At 40.9% G+C, this 20348-nt stretch overlaps 1 protein-coding gene across 1 annotated transcript; it reads right to left on the reverse strand.

Annotated features, from left to right (window-relative positions):
• Nucleotides 1-286: 286 nt before the first annotated feature.
• On the reverse strand, nucleotides 287-20135 carry pkd1l1 (polycystin 1 like 1, transient receptor potential channel interacting). Its single transcript, XM_085939785.1, has 53 exons — nucleotides 20021-20135; nucleotides 13842-13977; nucleotides 13222-13385; nucleotides 12317-12472; nucleotides 11991-12247; nucleotides 11767-11853; nucleotides 11376-11436; nucleotides 11083-11251; nucleotides 10645-10884; nucleotides 10449-10581; nucleotides 10189-10386; nucleotides 9939-10120; nucleotides 9658-9861; nucleotides 9388-9551; nucleotides 9115-9300; nucleotides 8986-9051; nucleotides 8732-8911; nucleotides 8599-8676; nucleotides 8368-8510; nucleotides 8148-8268; nucleotides 7946-8069; nucleotides 7684-7876; nucleotides 7490-7546; nucleotides 7080-7412; nucleotides 6790-7011; nucleotides 6610-6723; nucleotides 6368-6519; nucleotides 6200-6300; nucleotides 5924-6122; nucleotides 5771-5854; nucleotides 5433-5640; nucleotides 5265-5371; nucleotides 5090-5189; nucleotides 4899-5021; nucleotides 4652-4825; nucleotides 4402-4567; nucleotides 4294-4328; nucleotides 3899-4188; nucleotides 3622-3706; nucleotides 3410-3547; nucleotides 3217-3335; nucleotides 3038-3148; nucleotides 2847-2958; nucleotides 2693-2761; nucleotides 2396-2478; nucleotides 2107-2317; nucleotides 1930-2034; nucleotides 1457-1597; nucleotides 1282-1395; nucleotides 1036-1158; nucleotides 809-958; nucleotides 600-746; nucleotides 287-535 (listed from the first exon to the last, which is right to left on the reverse strand). The coding sequence occupies exons 1-53, from the start codon at nucleotides 20133-20135 to the stop codon at nucleotides 317-319; spliced, it is 7749 nt and encodes a 2582-aa protein (XP_085795911.1). The 3' UTR covers nucleotides 287-316.
• Nucleotides 20136-20348: the final 213 nt, after the last annotated feature.

Genomic DNA, 20348 nt, shown 5'->3' on the forward strand with positions numbered 1-20348 from the left:
GCGCGAGATTGGTCTGTTTTATCGAATTGTTTCCTCTTTGTCGCTCCAAATTTGCTTTGTTTTCATATGAATGTTTTGAATTGCGTGGAATACATTTATAGAATTAAAAGGACCAAAGCATATCATGTATATTCCATATTATTCATCCCACTGTGTATCATAAATAGAATACAGCCACAACATCATTTGTATGCCAGCATGTGAACAAAGACACAAACTCGATTTCACTACGTTCATGCATTTCAAGGTAGATGTATTTATTTCATGCAAATACATTCCTTTTCACACTTATCCAGAACTGCAATTTTAGGGATGCTTACAAAGGCTCGTTGTGGATCAGAGCTTCGACCAATACCTCTGTAGGTGTTGCCTGAATGCTTTTGCCAGACTTTTTACAAAGCAAACATCTGCAACTTGTCCTTGTTATATGACTAGTTTGCCTTTCCACAGCACCATTTCGACACGCTGCTTGTCCGCTACAGTTCGAACCGTTCACCTGTGGTTCTGATTCTGTTGAGCAAGATCTTGCACTGTTCTGTAACACAGATAAAGAGTTCAAACAACCATCCAGTTTGTATGCATGTGGATTTTTTTAAGACCTTAAAGCTGGGTTCCTTCTGGAGAGAGGCTCCAGGGCTGTTGTCAATGTGGACACGATGGTCAATAGAGGGCAGTGTGGCCTGCAGTCTGTTTAGTCTGAGTAGTAGCTCATCCACTACAGTTTCAAATTCCTCCAGGTAGTAAGTCTGAAACCAAAAGGAGTGTGTGATTTGGGGGTCTTCTCAATGATCAAGTAGCTTTTCATCACCTTGCTCTGCACGACAGGCCTTGCCCGTCTTTCACGTCCAGTGAACTCACAAACCCAGCCTCTGAGGTAACCACCTAATTCCATCCACGTGCACACTTGCTTCCTACTTTGCTGCCTTTTCCTATTTGATGAGGATATGACGGCCATCATCTATAAAAATGGAAACAGGACATCTTGGAGCACAGCAATAATCTGGACTAACGCTGATGATTGTGAGACACTTGTACCACAGCAGCGATGGATAAGCAGAGGATTCGAGAGTTTAGGAATGAACATCCAGAATGCAGCCCCCGGCTGTTAAATAGTCCGTGAAGGGAGCGCACAACCTGCAGCACGATGAAAGCTGACATCTAGGACAGAACAGAAAAGATTAGACTATAAAATCTCGATTTGGGAAGGTATGATTTATGACTGTTTGTGTTTGCTTGTTCCCTCCTCATGTTCTTCTTGAAAGTGGCAGCATTATTGCTTACAAGTTTTGGGATTAAGCAGGCCAAGGTGGTCGTAGACCTCTTGTTGACCTTCAGCATGGTCGCACATTTTACAGTGAGAAGGAGGAGCAAAACACCGTGCAGGGAGCGAATATGCTGCAAAATATCAGTGTCAGCAATGTTGTCTGTACTCAACATAGTTATTTCATTGTCTCACTTGTTCCCTCGCAGCCAGCAGGCTGACATCCACATGCTCTTTGCCGTTGTTCCTCTGCAACACTTCCACAACCTTCATGGCCTCCACAGAGCGGTAGATGTTGTGATAAACGTGCATGAAGTTTGCTATTTGGAGAGTTATCTATAGAGACACGCATGTTTTATATACAGAAATATCATGAGGTGAACTCATATTGTGCAATTTGACCTTTTTAAAAAAATATATAATTTTTTTTTACATGTTACAGGGTACAATAACAAGGTTGCTGTGCATTACTGTGATTTGTACACAAAGAGTAAACATACACTCAATGGGGAGATGAAAATGAGCTAACAAAGATTACAATTTGAAATACAAACGCTAGGCGGCAGCAAACTCAACACAAAAAAAAAAAGGAGATTCAATCCTTGAACTGCAGAATTGAGAGGTAGACGTGCTAACCACTTTTAAAAATGAATACCGGGTACACTTACATGCAGCCAGGTGCAGGGTGCTGTGCAGTATCCTTTCAAGCCTTTTTGCCATGCAGTACTAACTTCAACACAAAGATGCAGCAGAGATAGGCAGAGAAATAGCAGCTGGATGCAAAACAAAAGTGAGAATAATTTAATAAATTGTGTCATCAGATGTCCTGACTATATTGTTATTACCTGGCAGACAGTGACCAGATAGTCCCACTGAGTAGCTGACTGGTAAACCTTCACCGAGTGGACTGCGGCTGAAGGCGCCATGGTGCCAGCGGGGCTCTGCTCAGCTAGCAGAGTCACACTGGTGAACAAGTCAGGTGCCGGACTATACATCGTGAACTGCACCTTGAGAATCAGGCAGCCGTCACATTGCAGGGCCTTCAGAGCGTCAGACCTGATGAAGGCGCAAGAGACACGTTCATTCGGGGAATCGGGAATGTTGCCGTTCCGTTGTCGTGTACTTGATCCTTACTTAGTGCGGCCGAGTCTAACCGCAGCGCGCGGTCCTATGTCGCAGCCAGCACACCATGCGGCATGTGCGGGCAGGCATCTTTTCTGAAATAAAACAAACATGGAGGATTAATTCAAGATGCCACACAAGAAGTAAAAGTACAAAAAATATCAATGTTTTTAGAATCAAAACTTATCATTTCATAGCACATGATTGTAGTATTAGCCACTTAAAAATAAAATACAAACTAGTCACTCTTTGACAGTCGAGGCACAGTGTTTACATCGATTATGAATAAGTGATTTTGAATTGACTTACTGTGCAGAGCTGCGTCATCCACACAACTGGCTCTCCAATCAAGATGGATGATTGCTGGAACACATCATACTATTGAGCCATAAGACAAAATATGAATCAGAGTTAAGATCTCTATGGCAATACAAAAAAAATGTATAATTGTTGTCAAATGAACCTTCATTGCAGAAGAGGTATTCTTATATAGTAAATGAAGCAGACTGCTCTGCATCCACTTTCGCCAGTCTTCATATTTCTGTATGGACATGAATGCAGGCTCCTGTTTCCCACTGCAATAAATGTCAAATCATTTGACTTTGTACCATGTCTTTGCTGGACAATATCTCTGGATGTGTTTGTATTACTCACCCAATAATCTGTTTTCTGACAGCTTTATTGAGGCGGTAGTGGTCACTGACTGAGCTGCTGTTGGAAATGCACAGCATCAGGAGGAGCAGAGCAACAAAGACACACAAATCCCTAAATGACAAAAAGAACAAATGTATGTCGTGCAGGAAAATACTGAGAAAAAATACATTGACACTCACCTGAGGGTTTTATGAATCAAAGCCTCACGTCTTCTGCGTGCTCGAGTCAGCTTCAGCTCTGCAACAATCGGTGGACGCACAAGATTGAGAAATCTCGCTCGTTGGCGCTGTCCAAGAAGCTGAAAGTCCAGAATTTCTATTAATGGTGCAAGTCAGATCACACATTTATCCTCAAATGTCATGTTGTCATTACCTTTTTAAGGTCTAAGCATCTCTCTGATTGAAAAGCAGAAGTGATCAGCTCTTCTGCATCAAAAATGATTTTGGTGGGACGATAGAAGTCTCTTCTATTTATGTACCAAATGGAGACAGTCACAGCAGCAGCAAGGATCTGTGGCAGCCAAAAGGTAAGATTTACAAATCAAGTCAAATATTTATTTACAGGGGGAAATAATGTTTTACTACGGCAATTGGCTGGATCAGGAAGAAGCATAACAACAAGGAGATGAAGAGAGACTGCAGCCACAGTTGCAGCTTACTGCTGTTGAACCTGTCAAATAAAAAAAAGCACAACACTCACTGGACACTCCACGCCACAAGTGTTTCTTTTTGACTTGATTCTCTAGGCCAGAAATTGTCAACTTGTGCTCTGCGTTATTGCAGGTGGTCCGCAAAATTGGAAAATAATTGTAAGTTGAGTTAAAGGAAGGCTTGGCAAGTTAAAGAATGATACAGCAAATACCTGAGTCCCAAAAGAGCAGCAAGCAGTAGACCAGCAAAGGATAGAAGAAGACACAGCGTCCAGGCCAAGTAGTAGCACCAAAGCCACGTTGGTCTCATTTTCCTCCAACTTTGCTTGTCAAAAATACAAACAAATCTTTGTTTAAAACAAGCTGCCTGATGGAAGCTATCCTCCTCACTTCCATCCTTGGAAAATGTTTCTTCTTCAAGCCCCATCTGCTTCTGGATGACTTCTGTCTGGATTTCACTGTCCTTGTTGTTCACATTCCTTGTGACCATCTTTTCTGCATCCTACAACAAAAATGTAAATGGAATGCTGGACCTGGATTTGACACTTCTGAGCTAAGGAAAATATGAGGAGTCAAACCCAGCTAGCAAGTTGTTGGAGATATAAACCTGATATTTCTTTCTGATGGCATCCGTGTTGTCCACTGCAAAGACATCCACAGAGAAAATCAGACACGCAATAACAATCTGTAGTGTTCTTCACCATGATGGAATGACCTTCACAAGGATCCTGAAAAGTCCCCGTTCCATCCTCATTCGTCGTCAGCTTCAATTCCTGCATTCGAAACAGGAACGCTACCATTGTTGCCATGGGCAACCCCGCCGCCACACTTAATACTGCCATTGTCAAAGACCCAGCGGTAATTCCCATCTCGAAATGCAGCTGTGAAATAAAAGAACATTGGAATCAAATATCAATTCACGCTCACCCACGCCACAAAATGATTTATTTATGATTTGAACCCACCTCTTCATCCATTTGTGATATGATGAGCGCGTTGGCACCTGCATAGCCCGCAAAGAGCAGCAGGCATACGCTAAGTCTTTGTGTACACGTGAACGAGTGAGGCCGAGGGCAAATGTATACAGACATCCACGTGTGAAAATCAGCCAGGTAGTCACACAACATCAGGCGCAACATCTGCAAATAGATACAAACAAAGGTCATGCAGAAAATAAAGGGATTGTTTGACCCTATCAATCCAAATATGTACCTGAGCTAATCCAATTCCACCAATACGAAGCATTCTTTCCACTCGGCCGTCACCTTTGGTGACCGACAACCAGCACTGGCTTATAAAGAGCCATGTTTGCTCCCTCATGTGAGCTTGCCCCAGCTGTCGTCACACAAAAATCACAAAACGTGGCTTGGCACAACATAAATAACACAACAAGACAATCTTACCTCTGATACTTCCACAAGTTTGAGGTATAAATGTGGCGAAGGTCCCGAGTTATCGTGCCAGATGTGGACGCCCCACACTGGACCCAGATTATCTGCTGCACTGTGGTGTCACGTAAAAGTAACTTTACATTTTTGTCTCGCTTAAAAGTGATATTTGAATATGCTGGGGCTCAACCTGAGTATGAAGGTGTCTCGTGAGTTCCTCCTGAACAGAGTGCATCCCGGGACGTATAGTTCTCTTGTCTGCGAGTTGCCGTTAGCACCGTAGAGTGCTATGTAAACCTAGAAAACGTGATTTTGAATATTGAGATTTCTTTGAAAGTCATTCAAAGTTATAAATGACCTTGGCAGTAGGCCTGTATGCAGAGCAGACGCCAGTGTGGATGGTAACAGCATAGAGATGCGGGTCCAGTCGACAGTTGTCGTTAAGGTAGTGGACTTGTCTATTGTGCCGGGAGATGACGTCTGCTCTCCTGCATACCACCCACGCTGGCACGTACAGACACGCACACAGCAACAGGACAACCAGGACAGTCACATCAGCAGACTCGCTGAAAGGACACAAATGTCAAATGTTATGCCTTCATAAAATAATCATGTCAATGTATCAAGCAAAATGCAAATCTGACTTACTCATGTTTAATCATTTGACTTAATATTAAGTCTCAATTCAGAAATCACCTGAGGAATCGGTCCAGGTCAGCGGCTTCATAGCTACTCTGAATGTGCTTCTGCATCACGGCGACTGCCCTCAACTGGTGACAACTGGGACAGACATAAAATAGCCAGTGAGACTTGGTCTTAGTGTGGAAAGACAACTGGCCTTACATGTACCTGCAGTTGACAGCATCTGTGCTGTCTGTTTGGTGTGTGCCGCAGCCCAGCGCCGTCCAGGCGCCCTTGAGGCCATCAAAGAACACGCATTGGCTAGTCTCCACCGCCAGAGTGTAATTGATCTGGTTGGTCAAGTGCTTGTGTCTGATTTGTTTCCCAAAGTCGCCATTTAATAACGCCAGGTAGCCAATCCCTGGAGCTACAGGTGAATTCTTAATCAGTTGAATCCACAGGAACTGGTCAGCAAGAAAATTAATGTTGAAAAAGAAAACCTACTATTGAGGTAAGATGGTGGCAAAGTGATGCGAGTGATGGTGGTCTCCCAGAGGTGAATTTTATGCAGGTGGTGCACGTTGGGAGCCGGCTTAGCAAACATCCTGCCAGAAGAAAAATCAATCATCAGCCAAGATACCAAAAAAGCATGCCACTGCAACAATGTTGTACCTGAAGAGCAGCATGATGGGAAATGGCCGCTTAGATGACAGCGTGAAAGTAACAGTCAACTGGATGGCCTGCTGTAAATGTTCCTGGCTTATGTTAAAGCTGTGGTAGTTAATGCGCTTTCTCAGGAGGATATGCTCATTTGCAGATTCCTTCTGGGAGGCACACAATCACAGGAAAAAAAAGTCACTTTAGTTAAAAAAAAAAAAAAAAAAAATCAAACTTAGTACAAATGTGCCACATACTTTGTCTTTTCTTGATTTCATCTCCACAAAGATTGGCTGAACAAACGATCGAAGTGAGATTTTTCTCCTCGTGCTGCATTTATACAGAGTTAAGTCAACCACTGGTCCACTTATCTGCGAAACAGCAAAATCAAACAAAACTTTTCTTTGACTTTGTTATCTTGCCCCCACTTTGCTCACCTTGCCAGGATGGGCGGCCCAGATCCAAGGTGAGTGTTTGAGTTCAGCAATAAGGCTGAGCACACACTCTCCTCGAAAAGAACGGAGCAGGGGTGAAGGGATGTAAAAGATCACAGAATCGCTTCTGATGACGGAAACTGATGAGTTCTGTTGTGCAATATAGAGAGAAATGAAGCTGCTGCTGATCTTGTGCTCTCGGATTTTGCTGAACAAGGTGTGTTTCTAAAACGAGACAGTAAACAACACTTGATAAGAAATGAAGTCACCAATGTTGACGTTTGAGCTCTCACCAGCATCAGGTCAGAAGCAGTCTGTAGAATATTTTCCACAAGTTGGCGTGTCCTACTTGTTTGCAAATCATCATCCCCGGATGAATCTCTAATGTCCTTTCCTGGATCTTGTGGGTCTGATGCCACCTTACATGTAACATCTGAAAATGTAGATGATTCCGTTGTGACATCATAAGCAGTGACGGCAGCCTCCAGGCTGTATGATAACACGGAGAGCAGAATGTTCAGCGTCTTCTGGTCCAACTGGCACCGTTTTTGTGCACTGGGTCGGGAAAGCTGCCCTGAGATGAACTTCACATGGGCAACCACTTGCCTGGCACTCGCTAATGTTACCTAAGAAGCATATAACTGTCAAGTCCTTTTTCAGCCAACATTTATGAGTATTTATTTGAGAAAAAAAATGGACTTACCTGTCTTGTAACTTGTAAAAGATCTCTGAGAATGCCTAACTTGTCCACCATTGAGTCCTGGCATCAAATATCAGGTTAGAATGCTTTAAATAATGAAATAAAAGTAAAATTTACAAGCCACCACTAGTTTCACTGTTTACAACTTTTCACTATAGTTGCAAGAAGTCAAAATACTGTGGCTGTCTTCTTTGTACCTGTTCACTACTTTCCAGCTGGCACATAGTGGAGATGAGCACATTACGCATATGACCCTGAGCGTGCTGATCCGCCCGACCGTCCAAGCTGAGTCTATTCAGGATGCCGCTCAACACACTGACATAGTTGCAAATCTCTGCACTGTTCCCAAGCAGGATCAATGCGGAGAGGTTCTTCAGTCCTGATTGGGATCTGGAAAAAAAAAAAAAAAACAGTCCAACCAAGGTCAAACAATTTTTTTTTTTAAACAGTACAACTTACAACGCCACATCAGGATTGTGAGATGAAACGTCTCTGAAGAAGCTGGGCCGGACTTGGACAGTTACTGGGCAAAGTTTAGTGGCCGAGCCGTACACGCTGCTTCGGATCTTTGTGTACACAGTTACTAGAACAAGAGTCAAAAGTCATGAACCAGTCAAACATATGCATCATTCTGTCAGTCACCTGTGGAACTTGATGTTACCTTTATAGTCATCACTGGGGTGTCCAGAGGGAAGGCTGAAGTAGTACTGGAAGTTTCTCCCACGGTACAACATCCTGGGATCTTCACTCCCGACATTGAAGCTGTACTCGTACACTAAGTCCTTCAAAACACACATGAGGACTCTTGAGGAAAAGTGCGACATGCCAAATTGAGAGTGAAACATAACCAGAGTTGAGGAACTATTTGAATGTTTTTGTACCTCTCTCCCTGAGGTGCAGAAGATGCTAAAGTGTGTGAACAACTCCAGCCCTTGACTCGGTTGTACCTGACATGTCATTCCTTTAGGAACGGGCTTTGTTCGAAAGAATAGTTGAGTGCGTCCCAAAATACTCCTTTGAGATTCTTTATTTGAACAAAAACAACAATACATAGTGGTCAGAGTCCAGTTATTTTCAACAACAACAAAATTATGAATGAATGAAGGACTTACTAGCCATCACCTCCAGCATGTACAAGTTGCCAGGCTTTAGACTAAAAGGTTTGAAGCTGAGCAATGGAGAGGAAAGTCCTGCAAAATTGTGATGGTGTTATGATGAACTATAACCAAGGCGATGTTTGCGTACCTGTGTAAGCGTAAGACGCAAATAACCCCGCCTCTATCGGGTCTCGAGGGAGGTCGATCAAAGTTTGCTTTCGAATGACCTGCCTGGGCATGACCTCCAACAGATTACTTCCCTCAGAGTCACGTGACTCCGGCTTGAACGACGGATCATCTGCTAGATTCAAGGTCTGAACGTCCAAATCTAAAAGTACATACTCAATATTAGGCACACAATCTAAAAGCAGTTTTTCAAAATATGATGTATACATTGTGTACCTGTCGGTCTCCCAGCTGAAATTCCTGGATCGCCCTCCTCCACGATTGGCAAGGGAATATCGTCATCTGCAGATGAGCGGAGGCTTCAATGCACAGACTTGATACGTACATGGCGACTCGTGGAGATACCTTGTCCATCTATCACGTCAGGACCGTCCCAATCCGCAGAAGAGTCGTAATCAATAGAAAGTTTACTTTCAATTTCCCTCTGCCCCAAAGTATTTGGACGATGTGGATAAAGTTCTGAGATTGACGTGGATGTTGTTTCTTTGATGGTCGTTGGGGCACTTAGGTCAACCGTATCACAAAATGGGACTCGAAAAAAAACACAAAACAGAATGATTTTTTTATTAGAACCATTGAGTCAATCAATTCCATCCAATTCCAATAATCCACGCTTACCTTCGACCACAGGTTTGGATGAAGCATTGACCAAGTGCAAAGTCCAGGTGTACTGAGTCTGGTTTGAAGGAACCTCACAGTCTTCACAAATAGCTTTGACTGAGATAGGCTGATCACTGTTGACTTGGTCTCCTTCACATTCAAGACATGATACCGCTAGCCGACTAAATCGGAAACATTCACAGAACAAATGAAGGTCAAATATCAACTGGGCATTTTAATCAGCTACATTTTCATGTTATTTCTGTCATTTGTGTACTTGTCTCATACCCGATGACATTCGGTGTTAGTGTGACAAAAGCTTGTGTCGAAGCAGAAAGCTCTCCACTGTGGACGGTGAGCGTGAAATGAAACTGGTCAAAATGACGTTTGAGGAAGCTCACGGGAAAGGTGAGCAAAGCAGAGTCAGAAGGTACATCATGATTGAAGCAGGAACTCTTGATGGAGCTAACTGGTTCACACGTCCATTTGAAGCTAGAAATAAAACTATATTTTAATTCATTCATTCCATTTCTGTTCAACAAATTCAAGGGGCTGCAGAGTTCCTCCACCTGAAGGGCTCAAGAGGAAAGTCAGGATTGTAGGAACGCCGTCCATCGAGTGTTACCATAGCGTCGTTCCTGTTGTTTATAAAGATGTTGGTGCCGCCCTGGATGGAAGCCACGGGAGGGCTGGGAATCACTTGAACTCTCAAAGTGTACTTACTGTACACCACACTTCCAACTACCTTCACCTGCAAGTCAAACAAGAGAAACTCAGGACACGAAAATAAAATGGCACAAATGTGAGGATGCAACTTACTTTGGCCATGGCGGTGTAGGTGTCATAGTGCAGGAGATGTCCTGGCAGTACAAGGCTCTGCTTGTGAGCATCGGGAAGAGGCAAAACGTGGCCTGCCGAGTCAAACAGCATCCATGTGTAATGGAGGCCCCTCAATATGTCACATTGGATGTCAGCCTCGTAGGACACCCCCAAATGAATGATGTCGCGCCTTCGCGCCTGAATCAATCAAGATCTTGGTAAAAAGAAATTTGCACAGTAAGACAAATGAAAGGCTTTACCTGTAGTTTGAGAGGGCCCATGTTCTTGACAGGTGGAGGCTGACATGGATGGTCTAATACAAAAATGACGCTGCTCAAGGAGGCGCGACTGACCCGGTTGGATACGGTCACTTCAATTAGGAACTCCCCAGTCCTACAAGCGGGGAACATATTAGCAGGTGCTAGATCCACATTTGAAATTGAAAACTTTCTTCACCTGAGAAAAACGTGCTGTTCGGTACTTTGTCCCGCCCTTGTCGTCCCATCGCCGAAGTTCCACAGGAAGCTAACGTCGGTGCCAGAATTGACTCGGCAACTCACCGTGGTGGTCCGGTTTCGAAGAATGGAGGCCTGGTGGTATAGTTTGTTGAGCTTCACTGCTCTTTGCATTAGAATAGACAACGACCCAGAGGTGAGGGAGATGCGACCATCAGACATCACCACCGTTACGTTGTACCTCCATAGGAAAAACAAATACAAATAAAAAAATATAGCTATGAATTTATTTGATATAAGTCTCAGTATAGCACGTGGCTAAAATCACACCGATAGATATAATGTATAATTAATGCATACGTAACTTGAGCATATCTAATACAAATATTGCAGTAGCAAATAATGTAAGGAGAGGTTTTATGTTTTCCATGCAACATACTTTCCAGGAGTGTAGTATCTTTTGGTGACGTTCCTGCTATTGGTTCTGGTGGTTGAGGAGTCTCCAAAATTCCAGAGAAAGTCCAGAGGCTCAGGCAGGTCAGTCACAGCCAAGAAGGTCACATTCGTATTGGTGGGGTAGGTTTGACTTGCTGTATAAATGCTCACAGCTAAAAAAGGCAAACAAAACAAAACAAAAATCGCACAACAAAGAATGAAGTAGGAATGTAGTGAAATTGAATCTGTAAATAGAGTGGAAACGTTGCAGTCGGGTGTTGCTGGGTGTCTTCTTACATCTGTCAATCATTTTGGCAATGGTGACTTGAAGGTCCGCGAATGCAGGACACACAAGCACCTATCAGTAGATAAATCAATATTTCAGTCTTTTGTAATTATTCTGCATTAAAGGGCTCTATGCATCTGTTTTGAGTCATTTGTTTTCATGAATGTTTTTTTAAAGCTAGAGTTTGACGTGATTAAAAAAACTGTCTGCCTGTAATTTAATTTTTTAATGATTATTTTTTTGATCATGGACTAGGTAACTAAAGCTAGTTAATGAATGAAAGCAGAATTTATTTTAAATTATGCTAGTCGCTATTGTGATTTTTTTTCCTATTATGCACAAATGAAACATTTAGACAGAAATTGGATCATTTCATTTTTTTTCAAAAAACAGAATACTCACACTGTTGATTATCTTTTGTGTCCATTCACATTCATTGGAAGCATTCACTGTCACTATGCAAACTCCTCTGCTTAAGAAGGTCCATACCTTGAGTACATAACTTCATTTTCATACAATGATTAAATGATGCCTCCACAGAAAAAAATCATTCAAATAAGCAAACAAACAAAAAGACCCCCCACACATGCATAAGCCCTTTAATTGGGAAGCGTACGCTCACATACCAGGCTGCTATTCAGGCCCTCACGAGTCCTCTCGACCCCCACCTTCTCGTCCCCCTCTCTGTGACTAAACAACCAGCACAACTGTGCTGCCGGCCCGTCAGCCACGTCCGCTCGCAGTGTGATGGGATCCCCCACATAGGCAGCCCGCACTGTCTGTGGGAGGGGGGTTCCGTGAAGCAAAGAGATCTCCGACGGCGCCAGGACGCGGAGGAGGCTCGGGGGGGAGGAACGCGTGGAAATGGGCTCGGGGACCGTCGCTAAAAAAAAAAGAAGGTTAAAAATATGAACGTTATTGGACACACTGGTTTGTTTTTCATCAGACATACTGATTTCATGTTTCACTGAGGCTTGCATAATCCATTTATATGAAACTGCAAAGGAACCATCATCTGACACGTTGACCTGGTGTGAACTTTGACCCTCAGAGGTCCCGCAGAGGAACTCCACAGTGATGTAATTAAGTTCACCCAGTCTCACAATCCCTGAAAATTCATCCATCCACGCACAAAAAAGATCACACACAAGTAATATCTTTCTGGCCCAATACAATGCCAAGCGATAATGGCAAATGACTCCAAAATGTTGACTTTACTTCAATGATTTTAACGACAAACCGACTTTTAAGATTTGCGACGTGTTCATTTTTTTTCAATCTTAGAATATAGGAATTTTTCTTTTTTCGATTTTAACAAAATGTGCAGGGAGCTTGCAGGCTAATGCTGTAGCATTAAATGAAAATGTCAACAAATAAAATAGCTTCCGAAGGTTTTCTACAGTTCATGTTTAACAAAGTTTCAATAAATTGATTTTTATCATCATTATTTTAGGTTCTTTTAGGTTCAAAAACAAAAAGGGGATTTAATGATTCTCAATGGATCTAATGAGTAAAAATGTTTAAATGTTATAATGTTTACATGGGCTTAAAGCAACAATTTTTACGGTATTTTTTATACAGCGTTTAGATATTATTTTCTTAAGGTTCCTTAACACAATTCGAAAGGTTTACACTGAAAATATTTTATTATAATACAGTATGAAGTGCTCGGCAGAAATGAAAAAAAATATATATTTTTCAAAGTCTTTGTCTTTGCATTTTAAAAATATATAAAATGCTTTTTTTTGTTTGTTTTAATAAATCAATGCTGTATGCCTAACATGAAATCAACTCTAAAAATCTAAACCATCAAGCTGTCTTTCTTTTCACACAAGAGCGTTTTAAATAGCCTCTCACCTGTGACCTGGGCAGGTCGCCCCCCACCAATTTCCCGCAAACTTCCAGAACAAAAGTGCAATTTCTCCAGAGGGGTCGACACATTCACGCGGCACATAAATGGTCCCTCTGTCCTACAAAGTGCCAAATTTCCCACCATGTTCCCAATAGGAACTTCAGGGACTCTTCAGAGAGATCATACAAAGAAGTCAAACACAGAAATTGTGCAAATGTCAGGTTAAACGTGAGATAGCTATTGTATTTGCATGAATTAACTTTTGAGTCGACTCTCAGGGACAGTTTCAGGGTTTCAAGTAAGATTTAAAAGAGGGCTGGGGAATCCATGGCCTGTGGGTCATGTATGGCTATTTGAACAATTCCGAACACAAATAAAAGGTCACTGGACTACATTTAACAAACTCATGTTCATAATTTACACAAACAGAGATAGCTTTAGCAATTTTGCATGCCCATAAATAGGAAACAAGTTCCCGACCCCAATTTACAAAGAATGACTGCATATTTAAAATCTAGTCCAAGCTTGAAATGACAGAACAGCAGAAAAACGGTCTAATGAATTGTTTCGTTGCCTGTTTTTAAATAATTAAACAACAAAACATCTTTTTAACTTGTTTCCTCACCCTTCATCTCGGCAGAAGACGCAGCAGAACACCGGGTCAAGGTCATCACGGACATGGCTGACAGGATGAAGCAGGCTGCTGGTGTCGACGCACCCTAAGAACCACCAAGAAGGGGAGGCTGCTGCTGCTCCTGCTGCTGCAGACAAGCAGAAAAAAAGAGAGCAGGTCAAAGCGGCCATGGTTTGAACTCATGAGAGCCTGTGGCAATGTGCTTCACGGGAAGGAAGAATGGCAAGAAAAAAGAGGAGGTACCTTCAAGCGACTGTATGCAGGTGAGGAGGTGTGAAGTTGTGGGAGGATTTCAGTCACCATGACTCAAATAGAATCACATGGAAGCAAGAACATCTCACTCTTACTGTTGCCTTTATAACTTGAAACTTGACATTTGCTTCTGAGTTGTGCATTGACCATCTAATTGCTACTTGATTCAAATGATGTGCCTCTGTTTGTTTGCTAAATATACATCAATGCACAGTCTATTTTTTTCCACAGATATTAAATGTCGTGTATTCAGTATATTGGGTATACACATTCAAACGTACGGCCATGTACTCATTCTAATGTGAAGGTGCTACTTTTATTTTACACGTGTAATATATACACGGGAAAAACTAAAACGTGAATATTAAGTTCGTTGAAGTGCACGTTCGATTCAATCGAGGATTCGATGATTAGATACAATTCTCTCGTTTATTTTACAGAAAGATTACGTAGTCCAACCATATTAGCTTTCAGTCTTTTCATTTTGAGTTTAGAGGGTGAAAAATAAAGAGAAAACTTGTTGTGGTTTTCCCAGTATGTCACTTGCAAAAACACCGTTAAATAAATCAACCTAGATGTCGTAGCTCCGTCAACTCTCCCGTTCCACCTTAAAAAAATCTTTTCCAGGTTCCTAAACGTCCCCTTTAAGACACCAACCGCTTCTCGTAATAGCCGGCAGAGGGCGCAGCGAGACTGCATCATTTTTTCCCCCGTGTCTCGACGAGCACGAACCGATGAGCATTGGGGATCAAAACAGAGCTCTCTTCTTTTTTCATATAAGAAACATGCGCATATTTGCGAGATTTCGTTTTATCTTAATAATAATTGAGTGTCCCAACGGAAGTGGGACTATCTTGCATTTGTTCCATTTATTTTATAGCCGCACTAGAAAATAAAAATGGAAGGGTTTTTTTTCCTTATCGAATAAAGAAACCAAAGGACCACCTACGTGTTTTATCTCTACATTATAAGTAATGTAAAAATAATTGTAAAACAATTAAATATTGTTGTTGAATTAGTAGTGCGTCTTCATTCAAATTGGAATTTGACAGATCGTTTTCTTTTCAAATCTATTCCACAGGCACACAATTTTACTAAATTGTATTTGAAGCGTGCTGGTACGTAAAAGCCCCCGGGCCTTTTTTAAACCTTTTAAACTTGTTAAATTGATGAATGAGGGTGTCAACGAATTATTTATAAAGTGGTGGACAAAGTGAGTGAAATTAAATACAGGCAGCGAGTGCGAGAAAAGGAAAATCATAACACTGCCATCAATAAAGTGTTTTAAATGTTTACTTTTTTGTCTTGAAAAAAAATCATTAAATGGACTGTGCTTCTACGTGATAGGCTGAAGAGATCTTAACCCACAGTCTATCATGTAATATGATGTTTAATTCGTGTTTTCTACAGCGCCATTAAAACATTTATTTTATTTTTTTTAACTACATGTATTTAAATTTTCTTTTTCTTTTGAATTACTCCCCACTTGTCCCTGTAAAACAGCAACTGATTCAACTCACTGAATTGGCTTCAATGAACTAATAATAAAATAATACAATTCTATCTACACATGTTTCTCTTAAAGCAAATAACAAATATAAAAGACGTCGATTATGTTTTTATATGAATGCTTCCATCCCTCGCTGGGGTGAGGGGCGGGCCAATCAAACATTCCATTTAAAGTCCTCAATTAAACCTTACACGTATGTTCTTTTATATGGATGCAAACGAGAGTACTCGAAGAAAAGCCTCGCATTTTTATGATTCTATAAACTTAATCTGATTCCCCTTGAGGACACAAAACTAATTCTGAACAGCTGCATGCTGTACTAATTTCAGTATTGTAATCCAGAAAGAAGGAATCGAGGCAACTGGGCATTTGTCTTTTGTTTTTGTTTTTTGCTGAAGACGTTTCTCCTTGAATCCAAAAATGGTGTGGCGTTTAATAGGTTGAGCGTTTTAGAAAAGATAAATCCCGCTGCCTTCAAGCAATATTTGCGGATTGCCATGATCTGGACAATTAGAAAAAAAGAAAGTAAAATAAAATTGAACCTTTTATTGTAAAGGAAAATATTTTTTAAAATGACCGAGTGAGGTTTCAATGACATGAAACCCCCAAATAGCAGAGTCTGCCTGCATCAGCACATCCATTTACATCGTGACACGATTCTCCCTTAAGAAGAATAGATCTCTCATTTGAAAGAAACGTCACTGCAGTGACGTCATGCACTCACTCAGACATGATCTATTGCAAAAGTAGAACAACACCTGATTCTTCTTCTTGTCCCTGAGGCTTCACAAGGGGAATTTCTCTCTGAGGGGGTTTTCTGCAGCCAATCCAATTCAGCTGCAAGCATTTTAAATCGCTCTGTCAAAAAGAAAAAAAATATATCATAAGGCAAGCGAATGTGTGCGTGCGCTTGTGCGCGCATGCGTTCGCGCGTGTGTATAAACATTTGTTTGATAATTACATCATTTCAGTGGCCTTCCGAGGACTTTATAACAACTGATATGTAAAGTAACAAAACGCCAGTAATATTTTAGATTACATTAGATGGAACAAACTGACGATTTAATGATGACTTACTATTAGTGTCGCACTTAAATCAATGTATCATTTCAAATGCTCATTCTTAGTCTCCTGTGACATTAAACATATTTATTCAAATGCCCTTTTCCCTCGGGGGGAAGGGGGCTGTTTGCACTCAGATTACACTCCAAACAAGCCAACATCACTTTATTAATGAAGACCCCCATGGTTAGAAAAAGCAGTTGAGCAAAGAAATCTAATGTAATAACCACAATTAACTGAAACGTATCGATGCATTAAAAATTAAAAAAGCATATAATATCAGCAAGACACTTCCAAAGATCCTCTTTGCTTTTCCCTTTGGCCCACATCCTGAATACTCAAAGAAGTTAGCTGCAGGAACCTGATCAGGCACAAAGCCCCCTTGCCTCCCCCAAAGAATGTGTCCTATACTCTCAAATAAAAACAAAAAGCATTTATTTAAGGACACTCCTCTGCACACATTGGCACATGTTTTTTCCCATATGAAAAAACTGAAGCTGGCTCATGTTTGACATGTGGTCCTCAAGTGAAAAAATGTGGGCTGCTAATCAATCAATGATCAACAAGATCAGGCCTGAATGTCACAGATTATTGGTTGATTTAAAGTTGACTCAACATTCCATATTATGATCATTTGCACAAAATAGTACAGGACAAATATAATCATGCAGTTTTTATTTAACACTGTCAGAAAATTATTTTTTTACTGTGTTTATTATTTGCATTGTAGTTAATATCTATATAGTGCACCTTCGTCAACCTTTCTAAATGCTAATTATTTTATTCAGACTGCCAATGGGTCAACACACACACACACGCATACAAATATGTTTATAATACAGCAAACATAAGTCTTACCAAGAAATTGTGCGCCTCGTTGATTATTGACAAGCCAATAATAAAAAATAATTGACCTATATTTGCCCCTGATTCCAAACTCTAAATAACACACAATTACATGTATCAATAAGTCTAAGTCTATGACAGTGAGGTGTTGCTGCCTTCCTGGTTGGAAGCTTTTTTTTTTGTCCACACCCTGAGCCTGTTCCTAACTCCCTGGTATGAGGAGGGTGAAAGGTCACCGCTGCTTGTGGCCGTGTTCAAATCCCTCTATAGAGCCTAATGCTCTCAAGTGACCTGTCATCTCACAAAAGGAGATATTTGTTTGCAGGCCATAGGACTGACTGAATCTGAAAAACATCTGCAATTTTTAATTAGAACAAATGTTGCTTTGCTAAAAAATTGTCTTGTAACATTTTGGAAATTCACTACAAGTATATATGATTCACAGCTACAATCTTGTTTTTAAAAGTGCTATTTTTGCTTTGATTTTAGCAAAGAAAGGTGCTTGTGTGGAACACATTGCCGTTGCTAATTCAGTAATTATGTAGATAGCTATTACAGACATTAATAATAATATAACGAAATCCATAATCCAATATGAGCAATACCTCTGCAATTTCGTGCAAACTATTTTGCTTTTCCCCCTCAACTGACTCATTTACTTTAATATTCCGAATGTAGGTCATGAGTTTTTTTTTATTTGTCATTTGTATTGTATTTTATAAATACCAAAACATGACTTAAAGGAGCATTTCTTAATATTATAAAATCTTATTTCTGAATGGGCATCATTTATTTTGCATTGAACTGAATGATTGAATTCGGATTTAATTCCTACAAACTGAAAAAAAAAAAATCAATTCACGCAAAAGTGTACGTAATGCGTTTAATTGTGGTATATAACAGTGTATAAATTATTCTCGTTAAGTCTGATGAATAATTCATGAGCTCTGCTATATTGAGCTCTGGGCCATTGAATAAGCAGAATAGCATTTTAATCACCATTTAAATACATCGCAGTTGAAAGCGGATAAAACATAGTCAATGAGCCTGTAAAATGTGATTTTATTGATTGTTTCGTGAAATACTAATCAATTGCTCCTCCTCTGCTGTTTTTGCTGGATATTTGGCTGCGTTGCGTGCAATGCACGGAAAAGCCCTGAACAAATTCAGCTGAGCTCCATGACCGAGCAAAAGCCCTCCGCGCTGTTTTTCCCCTACTTCTCCGGGGCAATCTCCCCCCTGGAGGACCCCCGATCTCTCCCGCTTGGGTCTTTTCAGCCTTGTAAGCATTTGAATGAAGCTTGCAGAAGCACGAGTCTATTCATAAAACGCTGCCACTTCAATCATTTGGATAATATGTACGTTGACGTGCGGTTGGCTCAATATATTTTGGAAAATATCTTAGTAATTTAGATGATATTTTTTTGCTTACCATTGTCCATACATTGTGGCCACCAAATCTTGCCCGCTCTGTGTGTGGGGGTTGGGGGGGGGGGGGGGGGGGGTTCCCAAAACAAGCGAGCCGCTGCTATTGACTTCCCTAATCCAACCTCGTTCGTGCACTATTGTAGACGTGACGTACAACATTAGAGGAATTGAACTGCTAATGAATTGCAAGACCACGTACATGATGTTAAAAAGCGCTGAATTATGTTGTGCATTGTTTGTTGAACTGCTGAATTTGCCTTTCATTTATTTCCAATTGCTATTATCCATCCATCTTTCCATTATCTAAAGCGTCGCGGGCGCGATTGAGCAGAATGCGGCGGACACCCTGGTAAACTTTCATTTGACCTCTTTAAAACAAGTCAGTGCAAAGTTTACTAAGCTTGCAAGCACGAACGCGACAGTAAAATCCCATGCATTCTTTTATTTATTTATTTTTTGTCCTTGCAATAATTTCGTAAATTAATTGATCAAGCTTGAATTAAACTTTGTAAAATAATATTCTCAAAATTGTTGAATTTTCTATTTTAAACCTTAAATGAAAATGAACTGATAACTACGGAAACGAACACCCCTCGTTTTTTTTTTCTTCACTGGCCCTAATCCTCTTCCGTAGATAACGCTTGAATTAAACACGAATAAAAAAAAACACTTCACTGGCATGCATGTTGTTTCTGTTGATTTGTTGAATAATTAACACTTAGTGCAGTGCAAACACACACATTCAGATTAAAGTGTGTAATGTTATTAACGTGCTATCTTGCGGCATGCGGCAGCTTTACATGTCAGCTTAATGTGCATCAGCTCACTGTATGTGGACCCTCGTGTGCCTGCAACACATTATAGTTTTATTCCTATGGATTAAACCCAAATAAAACTGAGTGTGGATGGAATATAACCGGCACATATTTTACAGTTGAGAGATAATCAAATAAATCAAATGTAGATCTGCCATAACTTCCCCAAGTGAGCCTTCCCTTGCTCAATTCTCTTTCATTCTTTTGGAGTTACAGTCTGTTGGTTCTCAATCCGCACTGGAATTTAGCCATTTGACTCTGCTTGTATTTGGGCCCCTCCACGCAGGCTCCAGCGGCTGGACTTGGGTCGGCCAGCCGAGGTTGCCTGGCGGGGATCTCCAGCTTGGAACACACCGGCAGAGAAATCCCCATTTATCAATGGAGCACAATTGTCATGGCATGTAAAAGCAAGTCTGCTCAAAGTTTTTCACTCACTTTTTGGGTATGTGCTTCACCATACATATGATCTCCAATACAAATATTCTCGTTTCATTTGCTATTATTACCACATATTACTTATAGACGCAAAAGTATAAACTGTGCCTTGGTTCTTTATATTTCATATATGTTGTATAGCCAAAAAAA

Source organism: Syngnathus leptorhynchus, chromosome 19 (genome assembly GCF_054491065.1).
Source record: "Syngnathus leptorhynchus isolate UIUO chromosome 19, UIUO_Slep, whole genome shotgun sequence".
Taxonomy (NCBI): domain Eukaryota; kingdom Metazoa; phylum Chordata; class Actinopteri; order Syngnathiformes; family Syngnathidae; genus Syngnathus; species Syngnathus leptorhynchus.